Source organism: Miniopterus natalensis, chromosome 4, assembly GCF_054644295.1.
Source record: "Miniopterus natalensis isolate mMinNat1 chromosome 4, mMinNat1.hap1, whole genome shotgun sequence".
NCBI classification, from domain to species: domain Eukaryota; kingdom Metazoa; phylum Chordata; class Mammalia; order Chiroptera; family Miniopteridae; genus Miniopterus; species Miniopterus natalensis.
Window position 1 is genome coordinate 63,571,421 of NC_142084.1, and position 24,828 is coordinate 63,596,248.

The window sequence follows — 24,828 nt, forward strand, 5'->3', positions numbered from 1 at the left end:
TTGCAGGGTGAAAGCAGCCTGGAGCTCTATATGTAAATGAAGGGGCGTGGCTGCATCCCAAGAATTTCAACAGGGTAAAAGGGTTGGTTTAAGCGGCTTAAAGCAGTGCTTGGTATACAGTAGGCACTCCATAATGTTTTTGCCTTGCTTGGTATATAGCAGGCATTACATTAATGCTCAGTTCATGCCCAGTTAGATAGCAGGTGCTGCACTCATGTCTGGCCCATACCTGGTATATATATAGCAGGTGCTACATCAATGCCTGGTGTGCCTGGTATATAGCACGTACTGCATTAGTGCTTGGTCCATGCTTGCTATACAGTAGGCACTCCATTGTGCATACGTGGCATAGAGCAGGAACTGTATTAATGGGGAGCCACCCCCCACACCCCGGGCCCAGTATACAGGAGGCGTTCCATTAGTGCTTGTTCCAAGAATGGATGAGTGGAAGGTTCTTTCCGGGTAGGCAATGTCAGGGGATTCCCGGGAGACCAGGAACGTTGGGACCCCAATGTTTCGCGTGGGGCTGGGGTCTCCCGGCCCCGTGACTGCATCTGCGGGGTCTTTGCCTCCCGCTCTCCCAGGAGCGGGGTCGACCAGCCAAGTTGAGCGGAGCGCACCCCAGCGCGCCTGTCGAGTCCGCCACATTCCCACAATCCCGGGCGGCCCCGCCTGGCTCCGGGCTGAGCGTCCCCCTTCCCACGTTGGCGCAACCAAACCCGCGGGCGCGTCCGCGTCCGCCTCGCCCCGCCCCACTCCGCCCACCCTGTCCGCTAGTCCCGCCCCTGAAGCGGGCGCGCGTGCCGCCGCCCCCTCCCATTGGTCGTGCCGCCCGCCCGTCGGCTCTGTGCCCGCGAGTGTTAGGTTGTGCGGCGCTGTCGCTCGGTCGCGGCGGCTGCGGTTGGCGGCGGCGGTAGCGGCGGCGGCGCGGGCGCAGGGCGGCAGGGCTGGAGTGCGCGGCCGAGCGGGACCGGCGTTCGCAGGCATCCGAGCGACCGGCCGTCCCGGGACCTAGCGCCGAGGGCCAGGCGGGCGCGGCCAGGGCGGCTCCAGACAAGGGCCGGGCCGGGGGGCGGCGGCGGGGGTGGCCGGCGGACGGCCGGGGCCGGGACGATGACTCTGGAGTCCATGATGGCGTGTTGCCTCAGCGATGAGGTAAAGGAGTCCAAGCGGATCAACGCCGAGATCGAGAAGCAGTTGCGGCGGGATAAGCGCGACGCCCGGCGGGAGCTCAAGCTGCTGCTGCTCGGTGAGTGGGGCCGGGCCTGCCGGGGTCCGCGGCCGACAGTGCGCGTGCTGCCGGGCGGGGCTGACACTGCCAATGCTGACCACCCGGGGGCAGGGGCCTCGGGGTCAACCCCTGCCGGTGCTGTCTATGGCGGGGACCTGGCACTTCGGAGTCAGCCCTTGCCAGCGCTGTCCACGCGGGCGGTCTGGGGCCTTGGGCTCAGCCCCTGCCTGTTCAGCCCACGGTGGGGGCTTGGGCCTCAGAGTTAGTGCCCGTGTTGTCCACAGCGGCGTCCGCCGTCCGCGGACTTGGGGTCAGTCTCTGCCTTTGTTGTGCATGGCGTGGACTCTGGTTTTCGGAGACTGTCCCCGCCTGTGCTGTTCACTGTGGGGTCAGCTTCTGCCTGTGCTGCCCACATGAGGTCCCAGGTTTCTTCAGAGCCAGCCCCTGTCCCTGTTGCCCATTTCAGTTTCTGAAACCCTAGGAGTAAACCTCTGCTTTTGCTGTCTACATCTGTATCGCGGTTCCTCCGGTCAGCCTGTGCTGTCCATGGGAGGTCCCTAATCCCTGCTGGGTTAGCCCTATCTTTTTTGTCCAGGTCGGGACCCCAGAACCCTGGAAGGTCTGTCCTCTGCCCCTTCTCATGAGATGAGACCCCTCCCTGCATAGGGCTGGTCCTCTGTTTCTGTCCCAGGGAGCGACCCCCCTTGCTGCCCCCAGCATCTGTTTAGGCCCAGACCTTTGGGCTATAATCCACAGATGCGCCCCTCACCTCCCAGAATCCCATCTCAGACTCTTCCCACCAGGTGGAGCCCTGTTCCCTACACTCAGGGCCTGTTTCCCCCCGCCCCCCCTTCCCTCAAGCCATTGCTGTGCCTCCCGGCCCCCTGAGGGAAAACTATTTCCCTCCGGAAAGGGGTACACACCGTGGGGGAAAAGACAGCCTTTCTTCTCTTCTGGAGGTTTCTGTTTTGGCTGGAGGCTGAGGGGCAGGTGGAGCCCTGAAGGAGCCTTTGCAGGCTTTCAGAACTGACCCAGCTAACTCATCAACCTTCCCCAAGTCTTTTCTTTCTGCCTTGGTGGGAGCCGGTTCTTCTGGGTCCTCCTCCTCCTCAGGGGAAGATTCCTCTTCCAGTTCCTGTCTCCTCAGGGCACACCTGTTGCAGGGAGTGAGTTGCCCCAGCTGTCAGCAAAGTGTTGTCACCCCAAATAAGGGCTGTTGAAGGACTTACCTCTGCGGTCAAAGGCAAGAAGGTCATTTACAAAACAGAAACCTGGGCCCTGCCCTTTATGAGCCCTGCTTCATTTTCATTCCTGGACTGCAGGGAAAGTTGGAAATGCTTGCAAGCTGCTTAGAGGTAGCTTTGATGAGCCCTGGGGGGAGGAGAAGCAGGGAGATTTTAGAGGTGGTGTGGAACTCCTGATGGGGGATAGTGGCATTGGTGGCCCTTTGGGAGGTGGCCGGTCTGGCCTGGAATGCACTGCTTCTCCCTGTAGGGTCCTCCCTTTCATGAAATACCTTCTCTATTTTTCTTTCCAGATATATATTCTGATTTATCTAAAGACTATGAAAGAGGCTGTCTCTGCAGAAAAGACAGGCAGAGAGTAACCTTAAAGTTTGGAGGAAACTGGCAGTGATATTCGAGTGGCACTAGGGAGGACTTTGTGGTAGGAGGCTTTTGCAGTAGGCAGTAGAGTTTATCTTGGGAGGGGCTTAGAAATTAGAAGTCTCTCAATGTTATCAACCAGCCTTGATTGGGGGCTGTGTGAGCCTCCAGGCGTCCCTGCAGCCTGTCCAGTCTTCAGATTGATGTGGGGGTCAAGGCTACAAGTCAGTGGCCTGTGCTTCTGCAGCCTTGGTGTGCCTCTGCATTCTCCCTGGGCTGGGAGGCCCCCCAGGAGCCCTGCAGCAGATCTGGAATTGGCCAATGTCCTCCTGAAGACGAGGGGAGTCAGCTGCAGGGGTGCCTGTGTCTGTAGTCACACCCCCTCCCCTCCTGTGTGACCCTAGAGGGCACCCAGCCCTCATGATGGATGGATGGGTGGATCAGGCACCTGTCTCTTGATGTTACATCCTAGGCCGGGGGGTCAGATAAAACTGAGAGGGCAACATGAGCTCACAAGTTCAAGGTGAAGGTTTCTGACAGGAGGATAACCATTAGTGCCGGGCGGAGACCCAGGCGATGTGCAGGGGTGGGGGCTGACCCTGAGGCACTCCTTACCCAGTGATCCTGCAGGCTTTGGGACTGGGACCTCTTTGGGAACCCTGGGAACACTTACTACCAGGCAGCCTGTCCTCCCAGATTAACCTCCCAGATTAGCCTCTTGCTGGGAGGACTTTGATGACCAAAGGACAGGGTGGGGTGTGAGGATGCAGGTAGGGCATCCTTACTGAGTACCCTCTGCCTGGTGCCCAACCTGCTTCTAGGATTCATTCCAGCCCCCCACTGCCAGCAAGCCAGCCACTAGCTGGGGGCTGTCCCCATTTTGTAGGGAGAAAGTTGAGGGGCATATTGAGCTTTCCAGCTACAGTTTGGGCCTTCCACCCCTCAGCAGCTCAGAGTGGAGTGCCAGCTTCCACACCCCTGTGACATCCCTGTGTGTGGGGGGGTCTTGTTTCTGTGATGTTCTGGTGGTGTCTGCTTTGGTACCTGGGTTTGGAACCAGGTAGAGCCAGTTACTGTCCCTGGAGGAGCCCTTGCTCACTTCACCATGTGTCTGCCATCTCCCTGGGCCTGTATGCATGTGACCTGTGGGACCTCTCAGACTGGTGGGGGTTTTAATGTCCCATCCTAGTGCAAGAATGACCATCCTGTGGAGCTCCTGGAGCTGGACTCTGACCCTCTGACTTGGAGAACCTCATGGGCTCTGTCCCCAGTGCTTCCGCCATGGCTTCTTTTTAAAATTGACTTTTAGCTCCTCAAGGAGGCATCTCTTTTCCATATATCAGGGTCTCCCCCATCAGCACTGGGGACATTGGGGCCAAGTCAGTGTCTGTAGGGGCCGTCCTGGACACTGGGGAATTGAGCAGTATCCCTGGCCCCACCCACTTGATGATGCTGGAGCACCCCCAGTCTGACAACCACAGATATCCCCAGACATGGCCTGGTGTGCCGTGGGGCAGGACTACCTCTGTTTGAGAGCCCCTGCCCCATGCTAGTACACAGTATTAAAATGCATGTTGCAGAGCTGGTGTATTATCAGTGTGTAAATAATTTTGTCACATGTTTTATGAGTGGTTAAAAAGTACGTATTTTTGTTTGTAGGGTCCAAAGCTCTGTGTGTTCATGTATGTATGCACTCAACACACAGTGTACATGTGAACGCATGGATACAGGCCTTCAGTGTATAGCTCTGGAGTTCTAGGCTGTGTCCTTGTTAATGTTCTGTCTGTAGTTGGGAGCAGGATGGCGAATATGTCTGTGCTGCAAGTCCTGACAGAATGTATCACTCTCCTATCCTGTGGACCAGAACCCTGAGACCTAGTCAGAGCTCTGGGGCGGAGACTCCAGGCAGGCCCGCTGTTCTAGCACAGCCCTTTGCCATGGCGTTTCTGTCATTTGGTAGAAAACCACCAAGGGGGTGGGTCCCTTATGTGTTCCTCAGGCAGATGTCCCATTTGAAATTCAAGGCCTTCCATGGGAGCCCCTTTTCAGAGGCCTAGCCACCAGGCCAGGCTGAGCCCAGTGGCTCCAGGGATTTCTAAATAAAGCAGGGCGGTCAGTTCTGCAGGCTTCCTGTTGGCCAGCTCTGGGCCCCACAGGGCGGTGAAAAGGCTCAGACTCTGGTGTGGGGTGTGGTGGCTCCGGCGGGAAGGGCGCGCCTCCCAGTGCTTTGAGGCGCAGAGTGGAGTGTGGCCACTGGCTCCTGGCAGAGAGGCCTGGCCAGGTCCCCTGTAGATCTAGGAGCTGAAAGCGCCCCTGGGTGGCCTCTTTGTCCGTCCCTCGATTCCCCTGGGGCTGTGGAAGGACCTTTACCCACCCCAGGAGTCTTAATGTGCTTTAAATTAAAATTATATGTTTTTGGCTAAAAGGGTCTGCTTTCCTGGGTGCAATCCCTGGAAGTGCCTCAGGAGCTCAGACTGCCCTTGGATGCCGCTGTCCCTCTGTTTCCCTGCGAGTCACAGAATGACTCCCAGTGCCTGGGCGAGGCTCTGTCCCCTTCCCATGGGGCCTGCAGGGCTGAGCCCCTAGAACGACTCCCCACAAAGGGCAATTAGTGTTGCAGGCCCTTGGAGCATGGCCTCACCAGGTGTATTACCAGGTTCTGGGGTCAGGGCTGGCACTGAACTCCGTTTGCACAGACGACCGTGCTTCCGGGCTCGGCTCTGTATGTGCCTAGCTGTGCCGGTCACTGCGGTGAGACTGGAGGAAGTGCTCAGCCTCAGACAGTTAACCACAGAAGGTTTCACTTTCTGCTTCTTGTGGTGGAGTCCTCCTAGGTGCAGTCCCACAGCACGTTGCAGTCACCGCTGCCTGTGGCCCTGGGCATTTGGAGTGGTGTGCAGGAAACCAGATGTAGCTTAGATGAGGATCCCTGGCAGAGGGATGCTTTTGTCTTTTTTCTGTCCAGGCCCTGGGTGGGTGCGTCTGATCTGGAACTCTGGGTCATGTGAGGTGGACAGAGCTGGAGAGCAGTGGGGAGGAGTGGTCCCATCTCTGGTCCCGCAAAGGGTGCTCCTTTCCCAGCTCTCAGCTTTGTCCTGTTCAATGGGCACAGTCAGCCTTGATGGCCTGCTCCCTGGTGTCCGTGAGCAACGGATGGGATTCAGGGCATCTCCATGGGCTTTGGGAACACCCATGTGCAGGGTTATTTTTTGGTGGAACCCAGGCTGCTCATAGAACCAGGATTCCAGACCTCAGGTGGCTGGCTTATGGGAGGGGTGTTCATAGTTCTCGTACCCCTAGCCCTGTCAACTCCCTGTGCCTCTTGGCCTTAGGGTACCTGGTCAGTTGTGTGCATGTTACCCTGCCAGAGTGACTCCTCATTCCCCCCATCGCCCCCCACCTCCAGCTCCTGACCACCCCACTGCCATGTAGTACAGAGCCCTGCAGGCCTTAGAAATGTGTTCTGAGTGACTGTTTTGTGATTGAATTCAGTTCCCCCAAGGGAGTGGAATGGGAATCACCTGGCACCCCCTGATCCCCATCTTGCCTGGACGTGCCACCTCCCTGTGGTCCTCTGCTCTGCTTGGTGGCCGCAGGGAGTCTAGGGAACAGCTCAGTGCTGCCTGTCTCTGAGACCCCCCCAGTCAGAGGTTGGGCTCCTCTACTCCTCACCCCCCTCTCCACCCCCACCGGCCAGGGCTGGGCAGTGCGGGTGGTGCTTGCTTTGGGGTGGGACCATGGTAACTCAGTTATATTTCCCAGGCTCAATTTCCTCATCTGTTGGATGGGAATGGTGCCCCTGCCCCTGAATCACTGTGGTAGGATGAAATGGCACACAGTAAGGTGCTCAGCAAGCTGAGGAAGCTCTGTCCTGTTGTCACAACCCTTTCCACTGGATTCTTTGCATAAGTTCCCTTTAAAAAGCTGTGGGAATAGTTCTGGGAGGTGGGTGTCCATACCAGGACCCTGCTAGGAAGTGCAAGAAAGTGCTGGAGTGGAGTTTCTGTCTCCATGTGACTCCTGAGTCTTGGTTTTTTCTTCTGTGAAATGACAATAATTTAGGATTATTGTGAGGATAAAGTGGGATGATGGGTATTAAGCTAGGGAGCTTTGTCGGTGCTATTTTTATTCACGATATCCATACTGATGGCCAGTCTCTCTGCCACTGAGCAGGGCTTCCTTGTCTTACAGCAGGGTCCCCAGAGCTTGGCTGTCAGGGATTCAGCCATCTGGGTACCTTTTCTGATCCCCAGCACCTGGTTGGTGCTGTACTAGGTGGGTGCACCGTAAGCACCTTAGAAGGAGCGGCTTCAGCTGAGACTGGTGGAAGCTGCCTTTCCTGTCATCATGTCTATTTGCTTGTGGACCCTCGATTGGGGGCGTAGAGTTGGAAAGGACAAGATTTGAAAGGTCAGACCCCTCTGGGAGGTGGAGTTGGGTGGAGGGTGGGGGAGTATGAATGGGAGGCAGGTAGCCTATCTCTGCCCCATTTTTCCTTTGATCTGAGTCGATGGGGATGTCAGTGGATGGGCGGGGTCCATCTCTGTCCTTCAGTCCTTGAGCTTTGCCCACAAACCCACAGTTGGGCTAGAGGGCAGGGATGGGTGGGACTGGGGGCTCACGCCAGGTCCCCCAACCTTCAGAAAGGGCTTCAGAGAGGGCTGCCATAAGACTTAAGGGAATAAAAGTGGGGGCTCAGAAGACACCTATCAAAACAGTTGGATGGCAAGTGCCAGTGGGCTACTACACAGTGGCCTCAGTTACAGTAGGCAGTGTGTCCTGACTGAAGGGTGTCGTACCTTGGAGGCCCCTGGGCAGGAGAAGTCAGCCCCTCTGACTTTGCCTTGGCTTGGAGATAAGATGTTATGATTAGTCCAGAGATTCACACTTTTTGTCCTCCTTCCTGTTACTAGTGCAGTGCCCACTGGTGTGTTCTCTCTCTGGTGGCCCTACTGCTGGCGCAGGAGCACTTCCCCCAGTGCTCTTACATTTTCTCACTTCCCTGTGGCGGTGGTGGTGGTGGTGGAACAGGAGAGATGGAAGTCCTGGGATGGGGGAGACACTGTGGTTGTGAAGCCAGAAGACCCGAGTCCCATAGTTACCAGCTCTGTGACCTCAGCAAAGCCGCTTAATCTCTCTGTGCCTCAATTTCCTCACCTGTCCAGTGGGAGGTGAGATGATAGTTGTATCACTGAATGAATGAATGAACAAATTAGTGGGTGTGAGAGGAGCGTTTAATAGCTATCCTTAGTTGCACGAGGATTTTGCATTTTTTGAGTCTCCCTGCATGAGGTTGAACCCTCTTTTATATTGGAGCTGTTGACATAGCTCGAGGTCCATGTTGCATTTCCAGGCTGTATTTCCAGGAGCCCAGGTCCCCATCAGTGCTATCTCCTGGGCCTCCCTGTGACCCTGTGGGTTCCTGGCTTCACTACCTACATCCCAGAGTGGTGGACAGCCTAGTGCCAGCCCTGAACCCCACCTTCTGACTAACACTCAGGTTCTGTTGCTAGATTGCAGACGCCTGCCCCTGGGGTTGTGGATACTTGCATACCTGAGTCTGTCAGTGATATCAGATAAATGCCGCCATCCTTCTTGCTCTCCAGGTTGAGGCTGGCAGGGTGCTGAACCCCTTTTCTCTCCTCCATTTGGGGGTGTTTGCCAGGGCTCAGGGCTCAGACTGACTTCCTTCAATCCAATCTGCCATCCTAGATCTCCGACAATTAGTGAGGTAGGTGGCCTTCTCCCTTCAGAGAGGGGCTTGTTTTCATTCTTCTCTGGTTAGTCTCAGCTTAGGCAGTACTTAGATTCTGTCCTCCTGGTGAGCCTAGGAGGTGTCCTGCAGGCCTGTTCTAGGGGCTGAGGGGCAGGAGGCCGCAGGAAGACCCTTGCTCTTGGGGTGCTATATCCCTAGCGTGCTGAAAATGGGGACCTGCAGACCTAACAGATACAGAGTAAATGACAGGGATTGCCTCTGGAAAGAACATCTGGGTGTTTCTTGGAAACCATGAATTCTGTGCCAGGAGCTTGGTAGGGTTAGAGGGGATCAGCCCATGGGGTGGTTTATATTTAACAATGGTGGGAGCTCTGGCACACAGCTGCAGGTGCCCACAAATGTCCTCTCAAAAATCTGGGCTGGTCATGTTACCAAGAAACTGTGGGGAGGTGCGGTAAGGGGACCAATGGACATGAACTTGAGGTCTTAACTGCAGCCAGGACCTGGAGCCACTTGGCTTCCTTATGGGGAGGTGGTACACGTGCATCACTTCCCCCACAGTGTCATGACCTGCACAAGCACCTGAATCTACAGCGACCATCAGGGTGTTTCCAGCACCTCAGAGACTCTTGTATATCCCTTTTCTAACCACTCCCCCCGCCCCCTCGCCCTTCCCAGCAATCACTCATCCATTCTCCTTCTCTACAGTTGTCATCTCAGAAGGGTTCCATAAATGGAGTCAGAAGACATATAGCTTCCTGGGGTTGAGTTTTTTCCCATTTAGCATAGTTCTGTGGAGCCTATCAGCCTTTGGGTATGTCCATGCAGCTTCCTTTTCATTGCTGAGTAGTGTCTGTGTACAGGTGGGCCACAGTTTGTGACCATCTGCCTGGTGGACATTGGGGCCAGTGCCACTTTTTGGCTATTATGAATAAAGCTGCCTGGAATGCTGTGTGTGGGTTTAGAACAGCTACCTTTTGCATGGTTGGCGGTGCAGTGGGTGCTGTGGACCAGTCCATGTGGACAGAATGAGGCCCAATCATGGATGTCTCGCACATTTTTGCCTTAGGAAGGGGCTTCTCTCCAAAGGGGACAGCCGTTGAAAGTTTTGAGTTGGAAAGGTGTGTGTGACAAGATCTCCTAGGGGGAGCATGACTGAGGGCTGGGCAGGATTACTTGGAGACCAGGAGGATGAACCTCAGGGAGTCTGCAGTAGTCTGGGTGAGTGGCCATGAGTTCCAGGCAGGCTTTGTACCCAGAGACTTCTCTGGGCAGGTGGACATTGGTTCAGGTGTGTGGGAGATAATGGAGCCAGAGATTCTATCACAGGTGACATGTGCTGACAAGATGTGGCAGTGGCTTAGTTGGCCAGGAGACAGGGCAGCTCAAAATGAAGGCTGCAGCCAGAGCATCTATAACAGGTTACTTTGGCTGGCACTGTGTGGCTCAGAGCCTGTCGTCGCCCCTCCCCCCCCCCCCCCCCCTAGTCATATCAGTGGCTGAGCACCTCTCAGGCCAGCTGGGCCTGGACTGCTCCAGGGCAAAGGGCCCTCCCTGCTGGCTCCTGCCTCCCATGCCATTGCTCCTGGCGTGGATGCTCACTCTCAGGGCTGGCATTGGCATCTCCTCACTCGTCTCTGTTGGCCCAGAACACAGGTGACACATAATACGTGGTGCCCTCTTCAGTGGACTTTCCATCTCTGCAGCTGCTACCTCCATACCCTCCTTTCTCTGACTTTCCTTGAAAAGTGATGGCCACACTGACTGTTCCATGTCCTAGGCCACATTATCCCTGAGGTGTCCCTCTTGCTTTTCCCCCCAGCTTTACTGAGACACAGTTGACATGAAACATGTAAGTTTAAGGTATACAACATGTTGATTTGAAGCAGGTATGTATTGTAAAATGTTTGCCACAATTAGGTGAGTTAAAAACTCTACCACTTCATGTACTTGTGCTTTTTTGTGTGCCTTTTGCCTCCTCTGGAGGTCGGTCATGGCTGCTGTCTTTGCAGTGTGGGGGACTTGCAGACTAGGTGACCGTGGGGTTTGGAGGGAAACTGGGTGACCTTGGCTACACACCTCATCCAGGACCCCTGATGTTTCCAGGGGCTGGCAGCTTTTTGACAATCATGAGGTGGCATTCAGGGCCCCTCCACAAACATACCCCCTACACCTCCCCTCCTCTCCTGGGGCCCAAGCAGTGTCACGTGCTGATTGATGTGGGCTGCATGTGTACACATGTATGTGTATGGGTGTGCATGTGTGCATGCACGTGTGTATGTGACTGACACATACACCCCCAGTGTGCCTGTACTACCTCTGGAGAGCTCTGTGGAGGGGGCTCTCATTGTCATTTTCGCCTCCATTTTTAAAAACCCAGTGTGAGGCCAGTTCCTTTCCCATCTGGGCAGTTATCTGGTTTTCAGACTCTTCACTTGTCCTCCCAGCATCCTCATGTGAAAGCTGAGGCTGCTGTTCCTTCTGTAGTTGAGGTGTTGGCAGCACTGGGGTCTGTGGACTGAGTGTGGGACCTGCCTGGCTTGGCTCCAGGCTGACCTGTGGGGCTGCATTTGGGTGTTTGGTTTTAATTCTTGCACCTGTTTGACTGTTTCCAGTGAGAGATACTTTCACAGACCAACAAGGCAGTTTTACCTTTGCGTAATAGCATTTTGTCAAAAATGGGCTGATCCTTTCCCTACAGGACACTGGGTAGTATCTGGGGGACACCTGTGGTTGTCACGATGGGGGTGCTCCTGGCATTGAGTGGGGGCTGGGGATACTGCCTAACATCCTACAGTGCTCACCTCCCCCGAGAATGACCTGTCAGCAGTGCCAAGGGGGGACCCTGGTCAAGGGGAAAATGCAGTAGAAATCACATTCTTAGCACACCACCGCCCCTCCCTGCAGTGTGTGGCGAGGGAGGGGCAGTGTGGATTCCTCTGGGGAGGCATGGGGTCACATGCATGGACCCTCCACCCCCTCCTGCCCCTGGAACTCAGGTCGGTTTGGGGCAGGTGGGCATTTGGCCTCTTGTACATTTTGTGGCCGAGGTGATTGTGTGAGTTAGGATGGGTGCGGGATGGTATGGGAGTAATGACCACTTGATGACAGAACCAAAGTCATATTTATCTGTTCCAGAAAGGATCTGAGGTGGTTGATAAAAGTACCAGAAAGAGGCAGCTGCAGCCAAGGTCCCTGCTTTATAATGTGTCTAATTTGTTACTCTGGGTCTCCCTGAGTGAGCTCAGGTGCCTGTGGTCAGTTACTTGGATGTTGGTTGAAGACCTCCTGGCTGCAGAGCAGTGTGATCACCCAGGGAGGCCATGGAATCGGTCTCTTCTCTAGGAGCTCCCAGTCACAAAGGCTGGTGACAGACCCCTGCAGAGAGACTCCCCACACAGGCGGTGGTAATGGTTCCCAGTGTCCAGGGAGGGGAGCTGCTGCCTGGGGCTCAGGGGTTTTCTGGGGTGCAGTCCGTGTCACAGGTGGCTGTGAGCAGATGGCACCATGGATAGAGGCACAGCTCTGGCAAACACATGGAAGTGGGGAAACGCAGGCCAACTCACAGAGAGTGCTGAAGATGAGCCTAGAGTGATGGGTTCAGACAAGTTTGGGATGTTCTGAGTCCCCAAAAGGGGGTGTGGGGGTTCAGTCCATGAGAGGGGACCTGTGTTATTGAGTGGGGCGTCTGAGGCAGTGCATTTTTGAATTTAGAAGTCCTCTCTTGCTGTGTAATAAAATCACTCCAAAACTTAGTAGCTGAAAACCACAAACACTTGTTATCTGAAGATTCTGAGGGTTCTAGAGTCTCTCATGAGGTTTCGGTAAAGCCATTGGCTGGGGCTGGAGGAGTCCCTTCCAGGGTGACTTCCTCATGTAGCTATTGGTGAGAGGCCCCTCAGATTTGTGAACACATTAAAACAGCTGCAGTTACTGTCCCTGTGTGTGTGTGCACCAAAGTGGGCTGACCAGGGCAGTGAGAGGCTGAAGCAGGAGAGGCACCAGGGGCTGTGTTGGTGCTGGAGGGGGGCTGGGAGGGATCGGAGGCATGGAGGAGTCCTGGTTGAATGGCATGCATTGAGACCAGGCCTCATCTCGAGGCTAGGGTGAGGACACAGCCAGCCAAGTGGCCCCTTTTAGATGGTTTTCCTGACTTTTTGATCCTTTGAGGTAGCAGAGCCTCAGTGTGCCCCTCTCTGAGGTGAGGGCCAGAGCGCTCACCCTAGAAGAGCCTGGTAAGGTGGCCGTATCCTCTCATGCTTATTGAGGAAGAAATGAGACACAAAGGGATTCGGTTTCTGGAACAGAGATAGGAGAGTGGATGTGGTGGTGGGAGGGCAGAGGGGCGATACCCAGACCTCTGGGTGGACATGGGACATAGTGCTGTGGTCACACGGGGTAGAACCAGGGAGCGCAACATGGCTTGATGTTGGGTTTGGGTACAAGGTTGGAGCTAATGAGAAAGGAGCTTCTGGGGACCTTGAGGTGATGATCCTGGGCCCTGCGACTTGATTTGGCCCTCACTGCCTTGGCCTTGGCCTCAGTTACCGAACTCCTGCCCCAAAGGAGACTGTTCTTGGAGGCACTTGTCAAAGAGGATTGGTGGAAGGTCGACAGATATTGTCAGATTAGACAGGGATCCAGGGTGCGCCTGGGAAAGGGCTGAGTGAACTCCCAGGGAAAGGTCACTAGTCAGCCTGACTAGGTAAGGAGGTGGCGGCATCTGGTGGAGAGACATGTAACTTCTATGGGCCTCTGAGTCCTCATCTGCAGCCCTGTTAAAGTCTGACGCTATGCTGACTCGTACCCAGTGTGGTGGCCATTCACCTCCTGTCACTGTGATCCTGTAGGGCCTGTTGTGCACCTGGGGGCTAACTACCCTGTAGACGTCCTTTTTCCAAGCCTCAGTTTCCTCTTGTGTAGGACAGGTACAAGTGGGAGGATGACCAAGTAAATTTCAGGGATGTGTTTCAAAGAGTGGTTGCCTCTTGGTCAGATGTGTCCCGTGTCCCCTCTGAGGGCCAACGAGCTACCTGGGGCCAGAAGCTTGTGTCCTAGAGACTCAGCTCCTGGTGCACTGGGTGGGGATGTGGTGGTCATGGTGTGTGTGCAAGCTGTTAGTGTGCTGTCTCACTGGGCCGTGTTGTGCGTTGCAGGCACAGGGGAGAGTGGGAAGAGCACATTCATTAAGCAGATGCGCATCATCCATGGGGCTGGCTACTCGGAAGAGGACAAGCGGGGCTTCACCAAGCTGGTCTACCAGAACATCTTCACCGCCATGCAGGCCATGATCCGGGCCATGGAGACTCTGAAGATCCTGTACAAGTACGAGCAGAACAAGGTGAGGCCACAGGCTGTAGGGAAGTGCCACCTGGGCAGCACATGGGCTGCAGGGGATAGTGGGGGCCACTGCTGGGCCTGTACATTCTGCTGGAACCCCAGATTCCCCTATCAGGTAGCTGTTAGTGCCCCCATTATATGGACTGGGAATCCATCCGGCGGGTTAGCTACCCTGGGATGGGCAGTGTGAACTCCTGGTTCCTAGCCCCTCAGAGGGCCCCTTGTCCTACCAGGCACTTCAGATGCCATATTTGGCCCTCTTGGTGGCCCCATGGAGATGACAGTTCCCTCTCTCTCTCTTTTTTTTTTAGTAATAGCTTTGTTGAGATGGAATCCACATACCACAAAAGTTACCTGTTTAAAGTATGCAGTTCCTTTTTAACATATTTACAGAGAGTCATGCACCATCACCTTTACTTAATTACAGAACATTTGCATCTCCCCCAAAAAATACCCTGTCCTGCCCTGGCTGGGTGGCTCAGTTGGTTGGAGCATTGTCCTGTACACCAAAAGGTTGTGGGTTCAGTTCTTGGTCAGAGCACATATCTAGGTTGTGGGTTCAATCCCCAGTTGGGGTGCGTACTAGAGTCAACCAATAGATGTTTCTCTCATATTGATGTTTCTCTCTTTCGCTCCCCCTCTCTCTGAAATCAATAAACATATCCTTGGGTTAGAATTAAAATATATATATATATATATATACTCTGTCCCCATTAGCAGTTGCTCCCCATCTCCCTCCCCAGCCTCTGGCTACCACTTCCCATCTCTGAATGTGCCTGTTCTGGACATTTCATATAAATGGAATCATATAGTGTGGCCTTTTGTGTCTGGTTTCTCTCGCTGAGCGTTGTGTTTTCAAGGTTCACTCACATTGTAGGGAGTGTCAGTGCTTCATCCTTTTCATGGCAGAGTAATATTCTAATGCATGGATGGACCACATTCACCCATTGATGGACGCTTGGTTGTCTCCACTTTTTGGCCTTTGTGAATCCTGGTGCTGTGACATTTGTGAACAAGTTTTTATTTGCACAACTTTTCTCATTTCTCCTGGGAGTGTACTTAGTAATTGCCTGCTCTCCCCAGTGGTTGCCCTACCAGCTGTGCACCTATGGCCTTTGCTGGTGGCCTCTCTTTGCTTTGCTTTTGTAAATCTGTTTTTGGGGGCTTCTCACACACCCAGAAGTTTTCCCTGGACTAATGCATGGTTTGGAGTCCATATCTGTCCAAATGTGGCTTAAATGAACCCATTTACTTTTAGGCTTCAGAATGTCAGTCAGCCAGATTTCTGATATATATCTCTGATAGGTGTGGTCTTACCTTTACCCAGTTCATAGGCTTTTCAGGGACCCCTACCAGGTCTGCCATTCTGGCTGTGGGCGCCATGTGTGGGGTCAGCTTGGGCCTCTGGCCCACTGGGTCTCGGTTTATAGTATCTCTTCCAGTTGAGGCTTGATTCAGAGTCCAGTTCACACTTGGACCATAGATGACCATCAGCATCTAGGACAGAAGGGGGCAAACTGCAGCCTGTTTCTATAAATACAGCTTTATTGGCACACGCCTCCCCCTCCTGCAAAAGCCCCTTCCTACACAGGGGGACATGGTGGACATGAGGCTCTGAGGTGCCTCAATGTTGGGTCTGCTTTGGGACCTGGCACTGAGGGACAGTTGCAGCCAGTGATCCTCGTTTCTCTCTTGTGTTCACATGAAACTGGAGTTGATAGTTCTGACTTTGGTCAGCTGAGTTCTGAGTGTGACCACAACCTGGGACGAGTGATGCACTGCATGTTTCCAGGCCACTGGTGAGCCCATGGCCTTTCTCCCCCCTGTCCTCACAGGCCAATGCGCTCCTGATTCGGGAAGTGGATGTGGAAAAGGTGACAACATTTGAGCATCGGTACGTCAATGCCATCAAGACCCTGTGGAATGACCCTGGCATCCAGGAGTGCTACGACCGGAGGCGGGAGTACCAGCTCTCCGACTCTGCCAAATAGTGAGTAAGGTGCTGCCTGCCTACCCCACCAGAGAATGGTTTGAAGGTCATGTGGGTCCTGGTCAGGGTCTTGGGAAAGAGAAAGGACATTAGGGGAAACTGAAGCAACCCTGGGAAAGGGTGGACTTGGTTAATGATACTGAATATTGGCTGGTTAGTGGTGACAGATGCACTAAATTAATGGAAGATGTTCATGGTGGGGAAGGTAGGTGTGTGCTGGAAGTTTCTGTTGTATCTCTACAACTTTTCTGTGGCTCTAAAACAGTCCTAAAATAGTAAATTTATTTCTCAAAAGTTACCCCTCCAGCCCGGCAGCCTTTCTTGGAAACCCCACTGCTGGTCCCTTTTCTCCTTCTAGAGTAGCCATCCTGGGGCAGCTCTATTAGAGAGCCCCTCCTGACTCTCTCTCCCTGGTCAGCATCATTTCTGTCCCATGAGACCCAGCGAACGACCTGCTCCTTCCTGTCCAGGTTGTGGGGGTGGGAAGGCCTTGTCCCAAGTATTCCTGGCTGCTTCAGCCCCTGCTGGTGAGACCCCTGCAAGCCCCTTCAGGCTGCTTAGGGGACTGTTGGTGGGTGGGTTGTCCCCTCCCCTCTCAGCCTGGCTTGTCCCTGCTCTGTTGCAGCTACCTGACAGACGTGGACCGCATCGCCACCTCGGGCTACCTGCCCACCCAGCAGGATGTGCTTCGGGTCCGTGTGCCCACCACTGGCATCATCGAGTACCCTTTTGACCTGGAGAACATCATCTTCAGGTGCCTGTGTCCTGGCTTCCCGAGAGTGGTGGCATTTTGGGGAAGTCGGGGCTCTGTTGGCTGCTGTGAGGGCTGTTTGTCCTCAGACCTGGAGCCCCCATTGTGGGGGCAGCAAAAATACTAGCCTTTGCCCTCAGAGAGCTTCTGATCCAGGACAGGAGATAAGATTTATGAATAAGTAACTATCCCCAAGTTTCAGAGTGAGCCAGGCACCAGTGACTGTTGGGGGCTGGCCAGAGGCGGCCTCGGGGAGATGGCTTTTTGGTGGAGCCTTCACAGTGGGGCTGTGTATGAGAGAGGATACTAACTTGTCCAGGAGTGGTGGGTGGTCTGTAGTTTCTGTCAGAGCAAGGGTACTGTGGGGCAGTTGAGGGGTATGAAGGCCCCTTGTCCAGCTGTGTCCCCCTCTTCCAATTGTGCTCTTGTCCATCTGTACTCCTCTTGTCCAGCGTGCCTTCATCCAGCTATGCACTTGTCTGGTTGTACGATCACAGAAGGCAGGCCAGTGGCCTTGGCACCGAGCTCATGGCCTGGCGCCAGTCGGAGCTCAGATGTCATCGAATGATGGCCTGATTGGCCTGATGTGTGAGATGTGCCTGGTCCCAAAGTGGGGACCTCATGTGTGGGTTTTAGCCCAGCCGTACCAGGAAGGCTCATGCTTTAGAAAGGCTGTTGCCCCAAACACTGTTGTCCCTGATGGCATTTCCCAGACTGGCTGCAGCTGCCATCATGTGCCTGGCATCGAGCACAGGGCTCTTGGCCTGTCACCACCCTCCTGTCCCTTTATAGCCTCCCTGGCACATCCGCCATCCACCTGTGCTTGCTGGTGTCTCCTCTGTGAAATCTCTGCCAGGTGAATTTGCCTCTGCTGGCCATGGGAGCAGGGTGGGTAGTCTGTGGCTCAACCCCTCCTTGGGGCCGTTTCTGTCTGAGCCCTGCCTTCCACACAGCAGTGTGTGTGTAGCGGGGGGCGGGGGGGGTAGCTGTGGGGACTCTAGTCTTCTCCAGTTCAGGTTGGGGGGCTTGAGGGCTGCTTTCCCTTATAGCCTTTACCTTCCTTTTTAAAAACAGAGTGTTTTTCCTCATTATCAAAAACCTATGCCCAGCCAGGCATGGCTCAGTGGTTGAGCATCAACCTATGATCCAGGAGATTGTGGTTTGATTCCTGGTCAGGGCACATGCCTGGGTTGCAGGCTCTATCCCCAGTTGGGGGTGTGTAGGAGGCAGCCATTCAATGATGACTCTCTCATCATTGATGTTTCTATCTCTCCCCCTCTCCCTTTCTCTCTCTGAAATCAACAAAGATATATTTGAAATAAAAACAAAAACTTAGGGACTGCCCAGCCAGCGTGGCTCAGTGGTTTAGCGTCAACCCATGAACCAAGAGGTCATCTGTTGGATTCCCAGTCAGAGCACATGGCCCAGGTTGAGGGGTTAATCCCAGTAGGGGGTGTGCAGAAGGCAGCCGATTGATGTTTCTCTCTCATCGATGTTTCTAGTTCTCTATCCCTCTCCCTTTCTCTCTCAAATCAGTAAAAAAGATATTTAAAACAAAACTAGGGACCCTGGCCAGTGTAGCTCAGTTGGTTAGGCATCGTCCATGTACCAAAAAGCGGCCAGTTCAGTCAGGGCACATGCCCCAGTTGCAGGCTCAATCCCCAGTGTGGGGGCGTGCAGAAGGCAGGCGATCAATGTTTCACTCTCACATTGATGTTTCTCTCTCTCTCCCTCTTTCCCTTCCTCTCCTCTCTAAAAATCAATTTTAAAAAATCTTTAAAAACCTGGGGAATTTAGCCCTGGGTGGTGTGATTCAGTGGTTAGAGCATTGGCCCATGAACCGGAGGTTCGCAGGTTTGATTCCTGGTCAAGAACATGTACCTGGGTTGCAAGTTCAGTCTCCGGTTCCGGTGGGGGCACGTGGTGTTGGAGGCAACCAATTGATGTCCCTCTCACGTCTGTGTTTCTCTCGCTCTCTGTCTCCCTCTCGCTCCCTTCCTTCCACTCTCTAAAAATCAATGGAAAAAAATACCCTCAAATGAGGATAAACAAAAAGCAAAAAAAAAAGCCTAGGGAATTCACAGCAGAAAGGAGAAAGCCCCTGTAACTAATCCTGTCTCTCAAACATTGTCCCTAGTTTCACCCTTTTGTTTCTGGGCCTGTTGTTTCTTACCTGCTTCTCACGCTGGATAGAAGACTTCGTAGCCCACTGTGTTCACCCAGTGCCAGGACACGCAGCTTCACTCTGAGGCTGTCCCTTCATTCCCACGCAGTGGCTAACGCATGTTTGTGGACTGAACATCCTTGGTCTATCTGGGTCTCTTTGTGGGGGAGGCTGAGACTGGTGCTGGTGTGTTACAGACAATGCTGCATGATGACCAATGAAGGGAGGGTGTTTCCAGATGCAGGATGTGGGGTCCAAGGATGGGCCCACATTGCAGGTCCCACTGGGTTTGCACCTCACACCCACCACGTGTGCCTGTCCACTGGGCACTTTAGACCAAGGGCTCCTGTCAGGACAGGAATCAGATGTGAAGCCTCTGCAGTATTCTGGTTTCCACAGATCTGGGGGGCTCTGATGGCTCCCACAGATATGGGAGGCTCTGCTGGTTACTGTAGATATGGGGGGTTTTCTGGCTCCCACAGATATGATGGGTCCTCATGGCTATGACATGTATTGGGGGAACTCTTGGGGCTCTAATGGGTAGTAGGGGGCTGTTGGAGATCTAACGGGTATTGAGGGGCCCTTGTAGCTCTAGTGGATAGTGGGGGCTTTTCTGGCTCTGATATGTATTGGGAGACCCTCAGGGCTCTAATGGGTATTTTGGGGCATCTGTGACTCTAGCAGGTATTAGGGGCCCACAAGACTCTAGCAGATGCAGCCATGCTCGTGGGGAGGGGCTTTCTGGGAGAAGTAGTGCTATCTGTAGAGCCCAGCACTGAGCCCCTGTGGCATTCCTGTCCCCTGCAGGATGGTGGATGTGGGAGGACAGAGGTCCGAGCGGAGGAAGTGGATCCACTGCTTTGAGAACGTGACATCCATCATGTTCCTCGTGGCCCTTAGTGAATACGACCAAGTCCTGGTGGAGTCAGACAATGAGGTGAGGCACCCCTCCCAATGCTCGGCCTGCCAAGGGGAGGGAGGTCCTGGGTGGAGGTGAGGGGCTCCCCCACCCACCAGCCCAGGGCCCTTCTGAGGACTCTGGACAAGGACAGCTCCTGGAGCCTCGTTGATCCTGGAGCCTTCCCTCTGCAGAACCGCATGGAGGAGAGCAAAGCCCTGTTCCGGACCATCATCACCTACCCCTGGTTCCAGAACTCGTCGGTCATCCTCTTCCTCAACAAGAAGGACCTGCTGGAGGACAAGATCCTGTACTCCCACCTGGTGGACTACTTCCCCGAATTTGATGGTGAGCTCTATGGGATCCTTGCCTCTCTGTGCCTCATCCTCCCTGCATGGCCCCCAAAGAACCAGGAGACGTTCCAGAGCCCCTGAGCCTCACCTGATCTATTGAGGAGGCGAGCTGGGTGCCTCCACTGTGTCCCTTACCCTCTTTGGGCCTTGATGTTTTCATCTGACAGCCAGGATGGTGGTTCCCTCAGGCCTGAGCATGATTAGTGCAGGCCAGGATTTCCTGGGGCCCCAGCACTATATTCTGTTTGCTTCTTCCAGGATCCTCCCAAGCATTTAATGGGCAGAAAGGCCTTGTGTCCCCAGAGGGAGCATCATCTGCAGGAGGGGGCACCTTGCAGTTGGTATACAGCAATAGGAGGGACGAGCTGGAACACTCACATTGAGTGAGAAGTTCATGTGGGCTCAATGGCCCAGCCATAAGGAGGAGCTTGGTGCTGGGAATAAAGGGTGATCCAGGACCACCATCCCAACCCCTCCCTGGATCAGCTGAGTTCCTAATGGAGCGCAGACAGCTCATGTGGACCATCTCACCTATCCTTTCGGCACCCCCATTCTGTTGTGCGTGAGCTGTAGCTGTCTGCCCCAGGGCCCTCAGTCACTCTCTCCTGATATAAGGCAGGTGGTGGTGCCAATGCTGGGTGTTCATGCTATCCAGGCTTGTCAAGAGAGCAGGGATCATGGATGGGACATCTCCCTAAGGGCTGCTGCCTGTGAAACACAATGCCCAGCCTTCGAGTTGGTGGTGATAGGCTCGGCCCCACCAGTCATGGGTGGGGCCTTGTGGTCTGGGCCATTGGCTCCTGCCCTAAAGACCTGATTGAGGCCTGGCAGGGATTAGGGTGCTGGACTCTGAGCTCAGTCGCCTGGGCCTCTTGGGCTGGGGGTGGGTGGGTGTTGGGTGTGGCAGACAGGGACTGCTTCTGATGGGAGGAGAGCAGGAGGTTTGCTGGGAGGGAACAGTGAGATGATGGGAACCAAGACTTCAGGGTGAGTGCAGACCATGGACAGGGAAGGACAGACATTGTGGGCAGGAGCCTTTGGGCAAGGGTTTGAACAGTTGGATGGACAGGCTGGGGCGGCAGCTGTTCATGTGTGTGCAGGTATGTGCGTAGGTCTGGGCACGTGTGTATGTGTGTGGATGCATGCCTGTGTTTGGATGTGGGTGTTTGTGGCGCAGCGTAAATGGAATCAGGTGAAGTGAGGCTGGAAGGGAGGCATGGCCCGAGTTTGAAGGTGAGGGGAGCATCCCGGGAATATGCACAGCAGCAGTGGTCCTGGCTGGGTGGAGCCAAGGGCAAGTGGGTGGAGATGGGTGAGGGGCTTTGCAGACCCCCACGCACATCCACACAAAGAAAGCTGCCTTCTTGCAGGCACATCTCAGCCTAGGAGCCTGTGGCATAAGCTGCCCCACATGGCTGGCACCCTGGTCCCCGTCCCTTGCACTGCAGGTCTGAGCTGGCCTGACTTATCCACCTCACCTCCCCCAGGGCCGCAGCGGGATGCTCAGGCTGCCCGGGAGTTCATCCTGAAGATGTTTGTGGACCTGAACCCTGACAGTGACAAGATCATCTACTCTCACTTCACTTGCGCCACTGACACGGAGAACATCCGCTTTGTCTTCGCGGCTGTCAAGGACACCATCCTGCAGCTCAACCTGAAGGAGTACAACCTGGTGTGACCCTGTGGAAAACCCACGGGACAGACCCTCCTGTGTGATGATGTGACAGCGGCTCTGCCTGCAGAGGAGCTGATTTTTTTTTCCATATTTTTAACAAATGGTTTTTATTTCACAGTTATCAGGGGATGTACATCTTTCTTTCTATATACTTCGTGCACCTTCTCACCTATTGTCAGCGGCACAGGCTGCCTTTTTCTGGCCTTGACTGTGGCTCGCCTTTTTCTAGAAAAAAAAAAGGAAAAAGAAAAAAAAAGAAAAATGAGACAAGCGAAGATGAGACAAGTGAGTGCCCTGCCCCCAGCGCCTCCAGGCCTCCCTTAGCCCCACACCCCAGCCCCCCAGGGCTGCACCTTCAGCCACCGTGGAACAGAACCGCCCAGCTGGCCCTGGTCCCTTGGTATGGAGATGTGGAGACTGTGACTGTTCTTTCTTCCTTTTTTTAAGTTATTGCCATCCTCACGACTTTGCTGTGTTTTTGCTCACTGGACTCCAAGAAGTGGGGGTGGGTGGCTTCCCCTGTTGCCCACCCTGGGAAGTGCCTAACCATTTTTTTTTTTTTTTTTAAAGAAGAAACAAAAAGTATATGGGCTCCTCTGCAGTGAAGGAGATGTCTCTGGACCTTGTCTCAGCCTCTGGTGATTGCCTTGTCCCCACTGCCCTCTGAGAGCCCTGGGGCTTAGGGGGTACTCTGGACAGTGTCTCCAGAGCCATCTGGCCTGCTTGGAGCTCTCCCTGGCCTGGTCCCTGTGTACCCAAGGGTCGCGTGCTCATCACCCAGGCCGGACAGTGCCCGGAGAGCCCACATGGCCTGGGAGCCAGGAGAGGGCCCACTTGAATGGGAGTCACTTTTGCTTTCATTCCATTTTTGTAACCAGTTTGCAAACAGTGATGATGGTGGGCTGGGGACTTTTTCAGAATATTCTCAGGTCTGTTCCCATGAAGCAGAGAGAGGTTGAGGGAGAGTCCTGCGATGGCTCCCAGGCGTAGTGGCCGCCATCACACGCACTTGTTGACCCCTATGCTGAGCTGCTGGGAATCGAGCAGGCAGCAGGGGCATTTTGCCCAGAGCTGTTGAGGGTCGTGTGGGAGTCAGCAGCTAGCACCTTAGCCCTGCGCAGCTTCCAGGCCATGACCATATATCGAGCCAGAGACATGAGCTGCCTGGCCTGGGTTCCCATCCCAGAGGGACTCTGAGGGAGGGCATAAGCAGGGGGCTGATCTTTTGAGGGAGGGAGGTGGCTTTTCATCTGATGTAAACTGAACACTACAGTGTTTGTTTTGTTTTGCACAAATGGAAGGGGAACTGACCGCCAGTAACATTGTGGCCCTGCCTACTACACCTGGACCCTACAGTAGCAGTCTGTGTGGCTGTTTCATTTGGGGGCCACTAACAAATACCAAAATCCAACCCACCCAAACAGCCAGTCCTGGGCAGCTGACCCCTACTTCCTCCTCTCCCCATTCCACCAGCAGGGCAAAGCCAGGAAGGCCTCAGGGCAATGGGGAGTGGAAGACAGGCAAAAGTTGGGCGTGGTTACATTCCTGGTGATCAGCTCCATTTGGGGGCAGAATGGGCTGGGGATCCCCAGCTTCTGAGCCAATTTTCCAAAAAGGGTTCTTTTTGTGCCATGTGTCTATTTGAGAGGGTTGAACACAACTCCATTCTCACCGTCAGTTGGGGGAGCAGGTGGTGGTGCTGGCAGTGGGCCCGTGCAAGGACTTGAGGTTCTCACAGGGTGGGCATGTCCTAGCACCTCTCAAGGGTCCAGATCACAAACAGGGAACTGGATTGGGCTCTCGAGGGACAGCAAGAGCATGTGGGGAGGCACCTGACGAAATAACTCCTCTTAGAGAGGGGGGCAGTGTGCCAAGCATACCACAGCCTAAGGCTGGCCAAAGCCCCAAACCACCCCCACGTGGGCCTTCTGGAACCCCACGAACCTGGCCCCACACCAGGAGCTGAAGGCAGGGCCACCCCATGTCGGGGTGGGGTGGGGTGGGGTGTCCAAGACCAGTTCTGTGCCAGTGCCAGTTGGGCCAGGAGGTCCCATGAGGTTGGTCAGTGTCCTTGATTTTCACCCTGATGGACTCCTCCTAATGCTTTCTCTCACGTGCCAACCTTTCAGCTCCTCCCACTGTGCCAGATCACCCTGCAGTATAGCCAATTCCCGGCATCCAACTCCTTGAGAGAGACCTGAGAGGGACATCTTAGTGCCAATGCCCCCTAGCAGCAGTGCAGGAACTGTTCCAGCTGGCGGGGAGAACACTGTCCGGTTATACTTGTATATTACACAGTCCTGATTTCAGACGATTTAAACCTTAACCTATTTAAAAAAGAATATTATATAAAATGCTGTTTTTAAACCTTTTGTCATTTGAAATGCATGTATTGTTTTGCGTGCTGGGGGATGGGCACGATTAGCTTGATGCCAACCTGTGGCAGAGGCTGTCCTGTCCAGGCAGGTGGGACGGAGGCTCTGCTCAGTGTGTTGGGGCCCTGACCCCTTAATCCAGAGATACCTGATGGAAGTTGACTTTTCATATCTTTCTCCTGAAATGAATTGTTTTAAATTGGAATAAATCTCATTCCTAAATGCTGTGGCCCTTCTGGCTTATTTCTTGTTGCTGGGTACGGGGGGGGGGGGGGCATTGGAGGGGCCCTGTAGGCCCCTGGGGTGTTGCCTGGTCCCCAGTGGTTAGCCTGGGTCCTGGCACCTTCAGACTGGGGTCTGAGCTCATGGGAACCATTGCCATGGCTTCCTCAGGGAGGCCTTCCATCCTTGGCTGGGACTGGGGCACTAGAGCCCCTACTCTGAGGTCCTCCTGCTTGGCTCTTGACTTGAAGCTCGTTTGTCTTAGAGTACTGGAGCATCCTTCAAGAGAAGTACCTTCTACCCTAGCCGGCTGGAGCGTCAGGCAGCAGATTGAAGGGTCCCAGGTTTGATTCCACCCTCAAGGGCACATACCTCAATTGCAGGCTTGATCCCTGGCCCTGGCTGAGTATGGAAGGCAATGAATTGATGTGTCTCTTACATTAGTGTTTCTCTTCCTCTCCCTCTCTCCCCCTCTCTTTCACTCCCTTTCTCTCTCCCCCTTCCACTCT

General features: G+C 54.4%; 1 protein-coding gene across 1 annotated transcript; it reads left to right on the forward strand.

The window, feature by feature from the left end:
• The first annotated feature begins 1,088 nt into the window (after positions 1 to 1,088).
• Positions 1,089 to 24,319, forward strand: GNA11 (G protein subunit alpha 11). The gene is made up of 7 exons (XM_016222187.2): positions 1,089 to 1,249; positions 13,708 to 13,892; positions 15,727 to 15,881; positions 16,507 to 16,635; positions 19,604 to 19,733; positions 19,889 to 20,042; positions 21,535 to 24,319. The coding sequence occupies exons 1-7, from the start codon at positions 1,114 to 1,116 to the stop codon at positions 21,723 to 21,725; spliced, it is 1,080 nt and encodes a 359-aa protein (XP_016077673.2). The 5' UTR covers positions 1,089 to 1,113; the 3' UTR covers positions 21,726 to 24,319.
• The last annotated feature ends 509 nt before the right edge of the window (positions 24,320 to 24,828 follow it).

Coding starts and splice junctions, on each gene's coding strand:
- GNA11 (XM_016222187.2), top strand. CDS start 1,114: ATGACTCTGGAGTCCATGATGGCGTGTTGCCTCAGCGATGAGGTAAAG. Junction 1,250..13,707: donor GCTCAAGCTGCTGCTGCTCG/GTGAGTGGGGCC, acceptor TGTGCGTTGCAG/GCACAGGGGAGAGTGGGAAG. Junction 20,043..21,534: donor CTACTTCCCCGAATTTGATG/GTGAGCTCTATG, acceptor CACCTCCCCCAG/GGCCGCAGCGGGATGCTCAG.